The following is a 12436-nucleotide window of genomic DNA, read 5'->3' on the forward strand; positions in this document are numbered from 1 at the left end:
TTTTGGAGCAAACATATATTCTTTCCATTGACTGGACATGCCTTCTACATGAAAATCCATGAGTCAGATAACAGTATGAACAGAAAACCTATTTCCTGCATACCAGTCCAAGTAGATCAGGGATGACATCTTGATTCAGAACACATGGCTCAAGGTTAAAACATCAGTTTTAGAATGAGACACACAGTGGGTTCAGCTTATGGTCAAACTCTGAAGCAGGAGGCAAGTGTAGTTCACTCAAATACTCTGTACATGATAACAAACACCAAGACAATCTTGGAAGTGTAAGGCTTGGTTTTTTCTGAGATGGCTCAGCTGTTAAGCAATTACTCAGCTAAAATGGCATGTGCTGGATGGCTTACAAGTAACCAAAAATAGTTTCGTTTTCTCATGTTGGAAGATAGGCCAGGTACTGTTCTTTAACTTATATGAACAAAAGAATTCTACCACACCTCGCACATATGTGCTAGTCATTCCTGACTCTAGAGCAGTATTTCTCAAACCTCAGCCACTTGAAGATGTGTGGACTTCAACTCCCAGAATTCCCCCGTGAGCATTGCTGGATGGGGAATTCTGGGAGTTGAAGTCCACACAAGTTTAAGTGTCTGAGGTTGAGAAACACTGCTCTAGGGGGAGGTGTTCATCTCTGTTTCAAAGCCAAAGAGCCAACATTGTCCAAAGACGTCTCTGTGTTCATGTGGCCAGCAACTAAACACCGAAGGCGCACGGAACCCTGTTACCTTCCCGCCAAAGGTTATTCTTATTTTTCTACTTGCATTTTTACATGCTTTCGAACTGCTGGGTTGGCAGAAGCTGGAACAAGTAACAGGAGCTTATTTCATTATGCAGCGCTAGGTATTCGAACCATCAAACTGCCAACCATCTTAGCCACTGAGCCACCACATCCCATTCTCTACCACATTAGTTTGAAGTAATTGGTTTCTGTGGGTGAAATGTACTTAGGGCTGGAAGAGTTCTCTTCATGCAGCAAATTATCTTGAGCCAACGCTATACATTTTCATGGTATTTATGGTGGAACTGGATTGAAGAAAGTATATCTAATCACCAAGCCTTGTTACAAAAAATAAATAAATCCTGGTATGGAAAAGAATTTAATTTCCATGCAGGTTGTTTCCTAAGGATGACATTAGGACATTGGAAGCACTTTAATACATAAGAATTAATTTGATTTATTTTCTTAACTTAAAAGCAAAAAAAGAGGAAGTCATGTTACAACTATATAAGCCTCTTTATTCAAATACTCTCATTTACTGTTAAGAGATAGGTTTAATACAAAAAGAGTAACACATGGCTACAGCACACCTTTCAACATTGACTTAGTATTAACAGCAATTGCAGTTGAATTCAGATGGTTACTACTGATATGTTAACAAGTATCAGTGACCAACATGAAATATTAAACTTCCAGGAAATCATAGGTTTTTAATAGTTTGATTTATTCAACCTATTACAGCTACCATTTTATTACAAAGTGACTTCCTGTAATTGTTATTTGGAATTAAAGATGATTCCAACATGCATGGGAACGCAATGAATGTTGATTCTTAATACACATGCTTTACTGCTTTCAAATAAGTATGTTCCATGCGCAGACTGGAATAGATAATGACTAGCAATATTTATATAGTACATCCACTTATTATGTAAGTCACCATGTGAAACACCACATCTAAAAACTTTGGCCCAGTCCTAGGTCACAAAGCACATCACATCTGCATCCAATCATATCTGAATTCATATAGATTTACCCGGACTGGGCCAAATAAAAGGTTATGAACCCAGGTTTACCTAGGAGTTGTTTATTGCAATTACTAAAGTAATCAACTAGGCAGCAACATAATTCCCTTGCATTTTTTTCTTATTTATAACTTTCCTAGAAGAAATATGAGATGAAACAATACTTCCAGGCTACTAAGCACAGCATGATTAGTAAGAAAGAGCCTGATGAGTAATGCTGGCAGGACTGCTATCAACAGTGTACTGAACTAATGCTCAATGAAGGTTTCATCAACATGAGGCTTTCTTCTAAGCAGCTATTTCCATGTTGCCTTCTTCTTCACTGTCAGCTCTGTTGGCCCTGATCTCTACCAAAGTGCGTGCAAAGCGAGTCCATTCATCACTGTGAGGCACAGCAAGCTGTAAGGATAAAGACATTGAGAGATAAATGTAGCTTCAGACTGTGAAGAAATTAAGAAAAGTTTCAAAGCAACAGTTTACAGTAGTAATCATCATTAAAGGCAATTATTGTTTGGAAGTGAAACCTAGAAGAAAATTTTGATAAACTAATTTCAATATCTAAGACAGGGAAGGACTGACTCTTTTTTTACAAGGGCACAATATCACCTACCTAAATGTGAATCTAACTGAAATCACAGACTTTTATCCTCTATAAACCCAAAGGAAGTCCATAAATATTGACTTTTTAATAAGTGGACTGGAGGTCTTGTAATGGTAAGATGTGATTTCACAAAATAACCCGGATATTTGCAATTTTTACCTTACAAAATACGTGGAGAAGCCATATTGTTACAACTGCATCTGACAGGCAGTTTTCAAAGAAGTTTTTGACAAATGCATTCCACTTTCTCCGAAAACAGCTGACTTCATTAAGTCTGCCTGGTTTTCAACCAATAAACAAAGTTGGACGAAGGAGATAATTCAATAATTTGAAACCAAGAACTACCATGCATAAATAAATGGTTGGCACAGCTAAAGCTGTTCAAGAGCTTTGTGGGTTTGTGTGTGTCAGGAGTTAAAAGCAGTATTTTAACTTTAGTTCACTTGGTTTATCTATGTCCAAAAAGAATCCTATAATTGTCAGACCAGATAATTTCCATATCATGCTGAGCAAGTCAAAAACAACAGTCTTGCAAACTAGTCAAATTTATCTGTTGAATTCCTACAACCGTTATTGCTATTATTCAAACTCAAAATGGCACAGAAAACCTTGAACAAACTATGTCCCTCTGTTTTTATATATTACACTAAGCCAAAAGCAAACTAAAAAGATAACCTTCAACCACTGGTTCACTATTTAAAACCATGCATAAATATCTTAACCCTATGATGCTTGAAAAGGGAAGGTCAATGAAATCCCCACTACTTGATGACGGGTTTGTGAACCCCGAGAGGTGGAAGAAAAGGAAGCTGAGGGGCTTTTTATCAAAATGTTTTATTATGTTTTTAGGGGGTTCTAGGAAAGGGAGGGGGGATAACCAGGCCAGGAGGGAAGCCAACGCCAGACGAACAGGTGAGTCTATGAAGGAAGTGAGCGGGGTGAGGGGGGAGAGGGAACAAGTTATTCCAGTAGAGGGTTGTTTTATTACAACGGTCGCGGGGAGGGGGGGATGCGAGGACAAGAAAAGATCGCAAGGTCGGTTGGGAGACCGTGGCTGCTGGCTGCGCCCGGTCGTTTGTACCAACCCCCGCAGTCTAGGTGGTCAGGAACTACAGAGCCAGGGCCTGAGGCTGATGCTCTGCAATGCAAGGTCCGTGACCAACAAGGCCCCCCTCATTAACGAGCTGATCTCGGAGGGGGAGCTGGACCTTGCAGGGATAACGGAGACCTGGTTGGGTCACGAGGGGGGTTTACCCCTCGTGGAAATCTGCCCACCGGGTTTCCGTGCATTCCATCAGCCTCGGGCCCTGGGTAAGGGTGGTGGGGTGGCGGTAGTTATACGGGATTGTCTGGAGCCGAGGGAGTTCACTGTTCCTCAGATACCCGGGTGTGAGTCGCTGGGTATGAAATGGGGCCCAGGGAGGCAGTGGGGTCTGCTGATTGTATACTTGGCTCCTCGCTATACGTCAGCGGCCCTGCCCGAGCTCCTCGAGCTGGTCTCGGAGACGGCGGTTGAGATACCCAAACTTCTGGTTATGGGGGATTTCAACCTGCCGTCGACGGGAGCAGCGTCCGAGGTGGCTCGGGAGTTCATGGCTTCCATGACAGCCATGGGCCTGACCCAACTAATTCAGGGCCCCACACACGAAGGCGGCCACACACTGGACCTTATCTTTGTATCTGAGCAGTGGACGAGTGATCTGGGAATAGGGGATTTAGAGATTACGCCCGTCATGGTCAGATCACTCATGTCTCCGGCTGGACTTCCCTGGCGCTACCCTCCACCGCGAGGAGGCGGAGCCAGTTTGTTCAAGCTGGTACCGCCCCAAGCACTTGATGGAACCGGACAGGTTCCAGACGGAGCTTGGGCCTTTACCTGTAGCCCTGACCTGCGCTCGGTCGGAGGACCTAGTTGACGCCTGGAATAGGGCGACGGCGGGGGCCTTGGACCAGGTTGCGCCTCTGCGACCTCTCCTAAGGCAACGACCCACCCGGGCTCCCTGGTATACCGAGGAGCTTAGGGTGATGAAGCGCCATAGGAGACGTCTAGAGAGCAGGTGGAGGTCCTCACGCTCCGAATCTGACCGAACACAGGTAAGAGCCTATTTACGGACCTACCTTGTGGCATTGAGAGCGGCCAAACGTAGACATTGTGCCGCTCTCATTGCGTCTGCGGATAACCACCCTGCCGCCCTGTTTAGGGTGACCCGCTCTCTCCTGTCGCAGGAGACGCGGGAGGCACCCTTGCAGGGAAGAGCAGAGGAGTTTGGGGAATATCTGCAAGACAAAGTCGCTCAGATCCGGAGCGGATGGGCCCCCCTCAGTGGACCGGACGAGCCGACATCAGTGAGTCTTGTGAGCCCACTCTGGGAGGAGTTTGACTCTGTTGCCCCCGAGGATTTAGACGGGTTGCGTGGACGGCTGCGACCCACCACATGTTCAATGGACCCGTGCCCCTCCTGGTTGGTACTGGCATCCTGGGAGGTGACGCGAGGCTGGCTTCTGGGCCTGGTGAACGCCTCATTGAGCGAGGGTTCCTTACCGACTGCCTTGAAAGAGGCGGTGGTGAGGCCCCTGCTCAAGAGGCCTTCACTTGACCCAACGGAGCTAGCTAATTATCGTCCAGTCTCCAACCTCCCCTTTTTAGTGAAGGTTGTTGAGAATGCGGTGGCGCAGCAATTTCCACGTCACCTCGACGAATCCGTATATCTAGACCCACGCCAGTCCGGCTTCCAACCCGGGCACAGCACCGAGACAGCCTTGGTCGCGTTGGTGGATGATCTCTGGAGGGCCAGAGATAGAGGTTGCTCCTCTATCCTGGTCCTATTAGACCTCTCGGCGGCTTTTGATACCATCGACCATGGTATCCTACTGCGCCGGCTGGAGGGGATGGGAGTCGGAGGCACCGTTTTACGGTGGTTCGGCTCCTACCTCTCCGGCCGGATGCAATATGTGTTGACTGGGGGGCAGAGGTCAACCCCGAGGCCACTCTCTTGTGGGGTGCCGCAGGGGTCGGTCCTCTCGCCCCTTCTGTTCAACGCATACGTGAAGCCGCTGGGTGAGATCATCCGTGGTTTTGGGGTTGAGTACCATCTGTACGCTGATGATACTCAGTTGTACATCTCAACCCCAAGCCACCCCAACGAGGCTGTCGAAGTGATGTCCCGGTGTTTGGAAGCCGTCGGGGTCTGGATGGGGGACAACAGACTCAAACTCAACCCCTCCAAGACTGAGTGGCTGTGGCTACCGGCGCCTCGGTTCAGCCAGTTGATTCCATCACTGGCCATAGGGGGCGAACAATTGCCCCCTGTGGAACGGGCGCGCAATTTGGGCGTCCTCCTAGATGCCCGGCTGTCAATGGATGATCATGTGGCAGCCGTGGCAAGGGGGGCGTTCCACTAGGTTCGCCTGGTGCGCCAATTGCGCCCCCTTCTGGACCGTGATGCCCTACGCACAGTCACTCATGCACTGGTGACGTCTCGCCTGGACTACTGTAACGCTCTCTACATGGGGCTTCCCTTGGGACGCGCCCGAAGACTGCAGCTAGTCCAGAACGCAGCCGCACGGGTAGTCATGGGGAGTACTAGGTACTCCCACGTAACACCTCTCCTGCGCGAGCTGCACTGGCTACCTGTGGTCTTTCGGGTGCGTTTCAAGGTTCTGATCACCATCTTTAAAGCGCTCCATGGCATAGGGCCTAGTTACCTGCGGGATCGCATCCTCCCACATACATCCCTGCGGCCAATCCGCTCTCACAGGGAGGGCCTTCTCCTGGTGCCGTCCACGAGGCAATACCAACGGGCGACACCAAGGGGTAGGGCCTTCTCTGTGATGGGCCCAACCCTCTGGAATGACCTCCCCCCCGATATTAGAACCACTACTGACCTCCGCTCCTTCCGACAGAAACTGAAGACACACCTGTTCCGACTGGCTGGTTTGGCATAATTTTAACGTCTACCTCCTGGCATACACATTCTTACTGGTTTTTAGAGGGATATTGTTTTAAATTTAACTTGATATTTTAAACTTTTGTATTGATTTATTTATTAGCTGTACAGTTTGGCATATTTTACCCTCCTCTTACGTTTTAATCTGTTGTATTTTAATACGGACTGTACACCGCCCCGAGTCCCTTTCAGGAGAGGGGGCGGTATATAAACGCTAATAATAAATAAATAAATAAATAAATAAATAAATAAATACTTATTGTTATGCAGTTACAATTTTTGAAAATGCAAACTAAAATTGAAGTTGGTTTCTCTGTGTATATTTTCATAGACTAAGATTTAGAGCAGGTTTCAGGGTAGTCTGGGAGCCGAGGCAAGCAACAAAGGATTTAAATCAACCATGCTCTTTTATGATTGAGTGTTAAGTCTATAGTTTCTCCCTGGGTACTTGTGAGAGAAATGAACTGTTGAAAGTTGCTAGGCACAGTATAAGCCTTACTGTACAGTAATATAAATATAGACAGATATTTTACATGTTAGGCAGTTATAATAACCTCTAAGCCACAAGCTCTCCTCCCTTATCAGCTGAGCCATGGGAACGATTAGATGTTTTGTCAAGGCACCTGGTATGCTCCACCCTAGGAGCCTTCCATGCTGAAAGCAAAAAATTCAATACAAAAATGGTTTCTGCCTGAAAGGCTCCTAGGGTGGAACTGAAAGGCAAAAGGGAAGCCGTATGCTCCCTCCCATGTTTGGGGCATACCAGGTGCCTTGACAAAATATCTAATATATATCTATATCTATATCGATAGATAGATATAGATATATTTTTCAGGACATGAAACTGTTGTTCATGCTGGATATCTCTGTTCGTATGTGTATCTCTTTGTGTATTTGTTCTTTCACTACCAGACAGCCATTAAACCCAGCTATATTTCTAGTAACTTTCCGTAACATAATATTCTACATTATAAAGTAAAGGAATATATCAGAATATAATAATTACATTTTAGTCGTGTTAAGAAGTGTTTAAAAGATTTAGATCAGAGGACACAAATTTCACAGACTTTTCACAAGCTTAGTTGCATATTTCTTTATGTACTTTTAGAAATAATAAGGATTTATTCCGATTTCATATAATGCAAAGCTAACTGTCAATAACTTCCTTTCCAAATCATCTCAAAGTAAATGAAGCAAGAAAGGGGTTGGGAACAAATAGGATAAGGAAGAGGAAGAGATTCAGGTGTTGAAAATGATAGAGTTGAGGACATCCCATGGAATAAGGACTGAGTAATGTAAGAACAATATTAGGAAAAGAAAGGCAGAATAGATAAGAAGATAACATTATTGGGCAAATAATACTTCATAAAGAAATAATAATGAGAAAACTTGGAACAAAAATTCACCAGGGAGGACATGATAGGATATAAGATTAATAATAACTAATAAAAGGAAGGAATTTTTAACACAACAAATGGTTAAATGGTTGCAGTGGCCAGATTTGGCGATGGTCACTACTATGGTTTTAAAATGAATGGAGGATCATGTTATCTATGTTTGGAAGCTTAACAGCTGTGCACTACAGCCTAAATGGCAAATAATGAATTTGAACAATGGCAGAATGGCCTTTTGAAGAGACTTATAAGGGCTGTTGCCTTCTTATCCTAGTTCATGAGTTTATGTGCATGTGGTTGAGAATGTGTGTGCCCAGCATAAGAAAGATATGAGAATTCACACAAACTATAATCCAGGAAGCTGCAATATGCTGAGTAAACTAAAACTAATAATTTTGCTTGATTTTACTGTAAATTTTGTATTTGTATAGTAACAGAAAATGGGTCTTGTAGAAATCCATGCACTGTTGCTCCTAGAAATAAATATGAATGCCTGCTCAGGCCAAAATAATCTAAAATAAATTGGAATTGGTTAGTCAAGGCTAAATTATTGTTTTGTTAGTTCTTTTGAAATATTTTTAAAAAATTATGTCCTGACACAGTGCACAAAAATTGGACTGTAAGTCAATCTGCTTTTCTATATTCTTAGAAAAGTGTCTTTATTGTACACAACAGCTTTGTGTTTCAAATCTCTTTGGCATGGCTTCAACTATGGGAGTAATTTCCCTTCTCCTCCAGGCAATAGTGACTACCATTACAAATATATAGTAAAAATACTGAAGGCTTTCAAGACCCTGCTAAAGAAAAGGTCATTTTGTGACTTACATAAAAATGCAACACACAATAATCTGTCTTTCTACTGGGCATACCTTTTGAGGAGCAGCAAAAATTCTGGTACTCTTTAAATTAAATGTTCCAGAAAAAAGTCATACAACTTCATTTATACCTTGGCTAAGAGTATTGCTTCTTGCATACAATTTTCCACTGCAAAACTGTCAATTGTGCCCCACAGGGGTGAGGGAAAGAAAAGCACTAAATTTAAGTGGCATGAGTGGCTCTCTCTTTGCATGGGAGAGCGTTTCTGATCAACTTAGGTAAAAGTGATCCTTTCTAAATTGGTCATTTAAATCTAGCACAATGCTTCAGAAAGTAGATATTGGATGCATCATTATATTGTTTTCTCACTTGATCCTTGTCACTTGATCCACTCAGTGATCTTTGGAGGAAAATGTCACAGAAGTGTCAATAATGAATTAATAAATAACAATTAATAGAATAGAATAGGTTTAGTTGGAAGGGACCTTGGAGATCTTCTAGTCCAACCACCTGCACAGGCAAGGAAACCTTATGCCATTTCAGACAAATGTTTGTCCAATCCCTTCTTAAAACCTTCCAGTGTTGGAGAATTCACAACTTCTGAAGGTAAGTTGTTCCACTGGTTAATTGTTCTAACTGTCAGGAAATTTCTTCTTAGTTCTAGGTTGCTTTTCCTTGATTAGTTTCTGCCCATTGCTTCTTGTCCTGCCTTCAGGTGCTTTGGAGAAAGAACGTTGATCTTACCAGAACGTGTCTTTTCAGTAGAGTAGAGGTAGGGGCTACATGTGGGTTTTGTCACAGCCTGATTGGTCCATAGACTGAGGGAAATTTCTTTAATATTCCACCTTTCCCATTGGCTCCCAGTTTCCTCGATGTCGAAGGAGTGCACCTGTAATTATTTATTTTATTTTATTTATTACTTGAACTTATTAGTCGCCCCCTCTCCCCACAGGGACTCGGGGCGACGTACAAAGGTATTATATAGCGTATAGAGGAGGTAAGAATAAATAAATAAGTTACAATACTTAAAAAGTTAAAACCCCAGTGAAATTAACCCTTAAAAACTAAAATTACAATTAAAAATGCCCTGGGCTGGGGAGGTTGTAGAGTTATGCCAGGTCAGCTAGTCGAAACAGGTAGGTTTTCAGCTTCATACGGAAGGAGCGAAGGTCGGTTGTAGTTCTGATGTCTGGGGGGAGGTCATTCCAAAGGGTGGGGCCCACTACAGAGAAGGCCCTACTTCTGGGCGCTGCCCTCTGGCACTCTCTGGAGGACGGCACCCGGAGTAGTCCCTCTCTGTGTGAGTGGACGGGTCGCAGGGATGTATGGGGCAGGACGCGATCCCGCAGGTAACTAGGCCCTGTGCCATGGAGCGCTTTGAAGGTGGTAACCAGTACCTTGAAGCGCACCCGGTAGACCACAGGAAGCCAGTGCAGCTCGCGCAGGATAGGTGTTATATGGGAGAACCTCGATCTCCCCATAATTACCCGCGCGGCTGCATTCTGGACCAACTGCAGTCTCCGGGTGCACCTCAAGGGGAGCCCCATGTAGAGAGCATTACAGTAGTCCAGGCGAGACGTCACCAGCGCGTGAGTGACTGTACGCAAGGCCTCCCGGTCCAAAAGGGGCCGCAACTGGCGCACCAGGCGAACCTGGTGGAACGCCCCTCTCGCCACGGCTGTCACATGATCTTCCATAGACAGCCGGGCATCAAGGAGGACGCCCAAATTGCGTGCCCCTTCCACCGGGGCTAATTGATCATCTCCGATGGTCAGCGATGGCATATGCTGGTTGAACCGGGAAGCCGGAAGCCACAGCCACTCTGTCTTGGAGGGGTTGAGCCTGAGCCTGTTGTCATCCATCCAGACCCGTACGGCTTCCAGACATCGGGACATCACTTCAACAGCCTCGTTGGGGTGGTTTGGGGTGGAAATGTACAGCTGAGTGTCATCAGCATACAGATGGTATCCCACCCCAAAACCACGGATGATCTCACCCAGCGGCTTCATATATATGTTGAACAGGAGAGGCGAGAGGATCGAGCCCTGTGGGACCCCACAGATAAGGGGCCTCGCGGTCGACCTCTCCTCTCCTGCCAACACACATTGCGTCCGGCCAGAGAGGTAGGAGCGGAACCATCGTAATACGGTGCCCCCGACCCCCAACCCCTCCAGATGGCGCAATAGGATACCATGGTCGATGGTATCGAAGGCCGCCGAGAGGTCTAATAGGACAAGGATGGAGGAACAACCCCCATCCTTTGCCCTCCAGAGATCATCCACCAACGCGACCAAGGCTGTCTCCGTGCTGTGACCGGGCCGGAAGCCGGACTGGCGCGGGTCTAGATAATCAGCTTCTTCTAGGTGACGCGGAAACTGCTGAGCCACCACACTCTCAACAACCTTCGCTAAGAAAGGAAGGTTGGAGACAGGACGGTAATTTGCTAGCTCCGTTGAGTCCAGAGAAGGCTTCTTGAGCAGGGGCCTCACCACCGCCTCTTTCAAGGCGGCTGGTAAAAGGCCCTCACCCAGCGAAGCGTTCACCAGCTCCAGTAGCCAGCCTCGTGAGCCCTCCCAGGAGGCCAGTACCAACCAGGAGGGACACGGGTCCAATAAACATGTAGTGGCTCGCAGTCGCCCGCGCAACCTGTCTAAATCTTCGGTGACAACAGGGTCAAACTCCTCCCAGCATGGTCTCTCAAGACTAGCTTCAGACGTCCCCACTGGAGCACTGAGGTGGGTCCATCCCCTTCGGATCCGATCGATTTTATCCTGCAGGAACTCTCCAAATTCCTCTGCCCGGCCCAGTAATGGGGGGTCCCGCTGCCCCTGTGACAAAAGGGAGCGGGTCACCCGAAACAGGGCGGCAGGGCGGTTCTCCGCGGACGCTATAAGGGTGGCACAATACTGACGTTTGGCCACTCTTATTGCCACAAGGTAAGTCCTTACGTAGGCTCTTACTTGTGCTCGGTCGGATTCGGAGCGGGAGGACCTCCACTTGCTCTCTAGGCGTCTCCTAAGGCGTTTCATTGCCCTTAGCTCCCCGTTAAACCAGGGGGCCCGGGTAGAACGTGGTCGTCGAAGAGGTCGCAAAGGCGCCACCCGGTCTAAGGCACCGGCGGCCGCATTATTCCAAGCGGCTACCAGGTCCTCTGCCCGGGGGTGGGGCAGGTCTGCAGGAGGTGGCCCAAGCTCTGCTTGGAACCTATCTGGCTCCATCAGACGCCTGGGGCGGAACCATCTGGGATAGTCTGGTTCCGCCTCCCCGCGGTGGGGAGCAGCGCCAGGGAAGTCCAGCTGGAGAAGTGAGTGATCTGACCATGACAGGGGCGTGATGACTAAATTCCCTCTTCCCAGATCACTCGTCCACTGGTCGGAGACAAACACAAGATCAAGTATATGGCCTCTCTCGTGTGTGGGGTCCTGAACTACTTGAGTCAGATCCATGGCTGTCATGGAGGCCATGAATTCCCGGGCTGCCCCGGATGCCTCTCCCGTCGATGGCAGGTTAAAGTCCCCCATCACTAATAGCTTGGGGGTTTCAACCGCCATCTCCGTGATCCGCTCGAGGAGCCCGGGCAGGGCCGCTGATGTATGGCGGGGAGCCAGGTATACTATCAACAGGCCCAGCTGACTCCCTGGGCCCCATTTCACACCCAGAGACTCACAACCAGAAATCTGCGACACAGTGAATTCCCTCGGTGCCAAATCTTCCCGGATGATTATCGCTACCCCACCACCCCTACCTTGGGCCCGTGGCTGGTGGAATACACGGTAACCTGGAGGGCACATTTCCCTGAGGGGCAACCCCCCCTCTGGGCCCAGCCAGGTTTCCGTTATTCCTGCGAGGTCCGGCTCCCCCTCTGTGATCAAGTCACTGATGAGGGGGGCCTTATTAATCACGGACCTCGCATTACATAA

At 47.0% G+C, this 12436-nt stretch overlaps 1 protein-coding gene across 2 annotated transcripts in view; it reads right to left on the reverse strand.

Annotated features, from left to right (window-relative positions):
* Positions 1-1230: 1230 nt before the first annotated feature.
* The window catches only part of DYNC1I1 (dynein cytoplasmic 1 intermediate chain 1), a 215259-nt gene continuing 204053 nt past the window's right edge, over positions 1231-12436 (reverse strand). For both annotated transcript variants that reach the window (XM_081932257.1, XM_081932256.1), the window contains exon 16: positions 1231-2157. In XM_081932257.1, coding sequence (XP_081788383.1) covers positions 2047-2157 — 111 coding nt within the window. In that variant the 3' untranslated portion in view covers positions 1231-2046. The remainder of the gene's footprint in view (positions 2158-12436) is intronic.

Source organism: Natrix helvetica (genome assembly GCF_964273705.1).
Source record: "Natrix helvetica genome assembly, chromosome: Z".
Taxonomy (NCBI): domain Eukaryota; kingdom Metazoa; phylum Chordata; class Lepidosauria; order Squamata; family Natricidae; genus Natrix; species Natrix helvetica.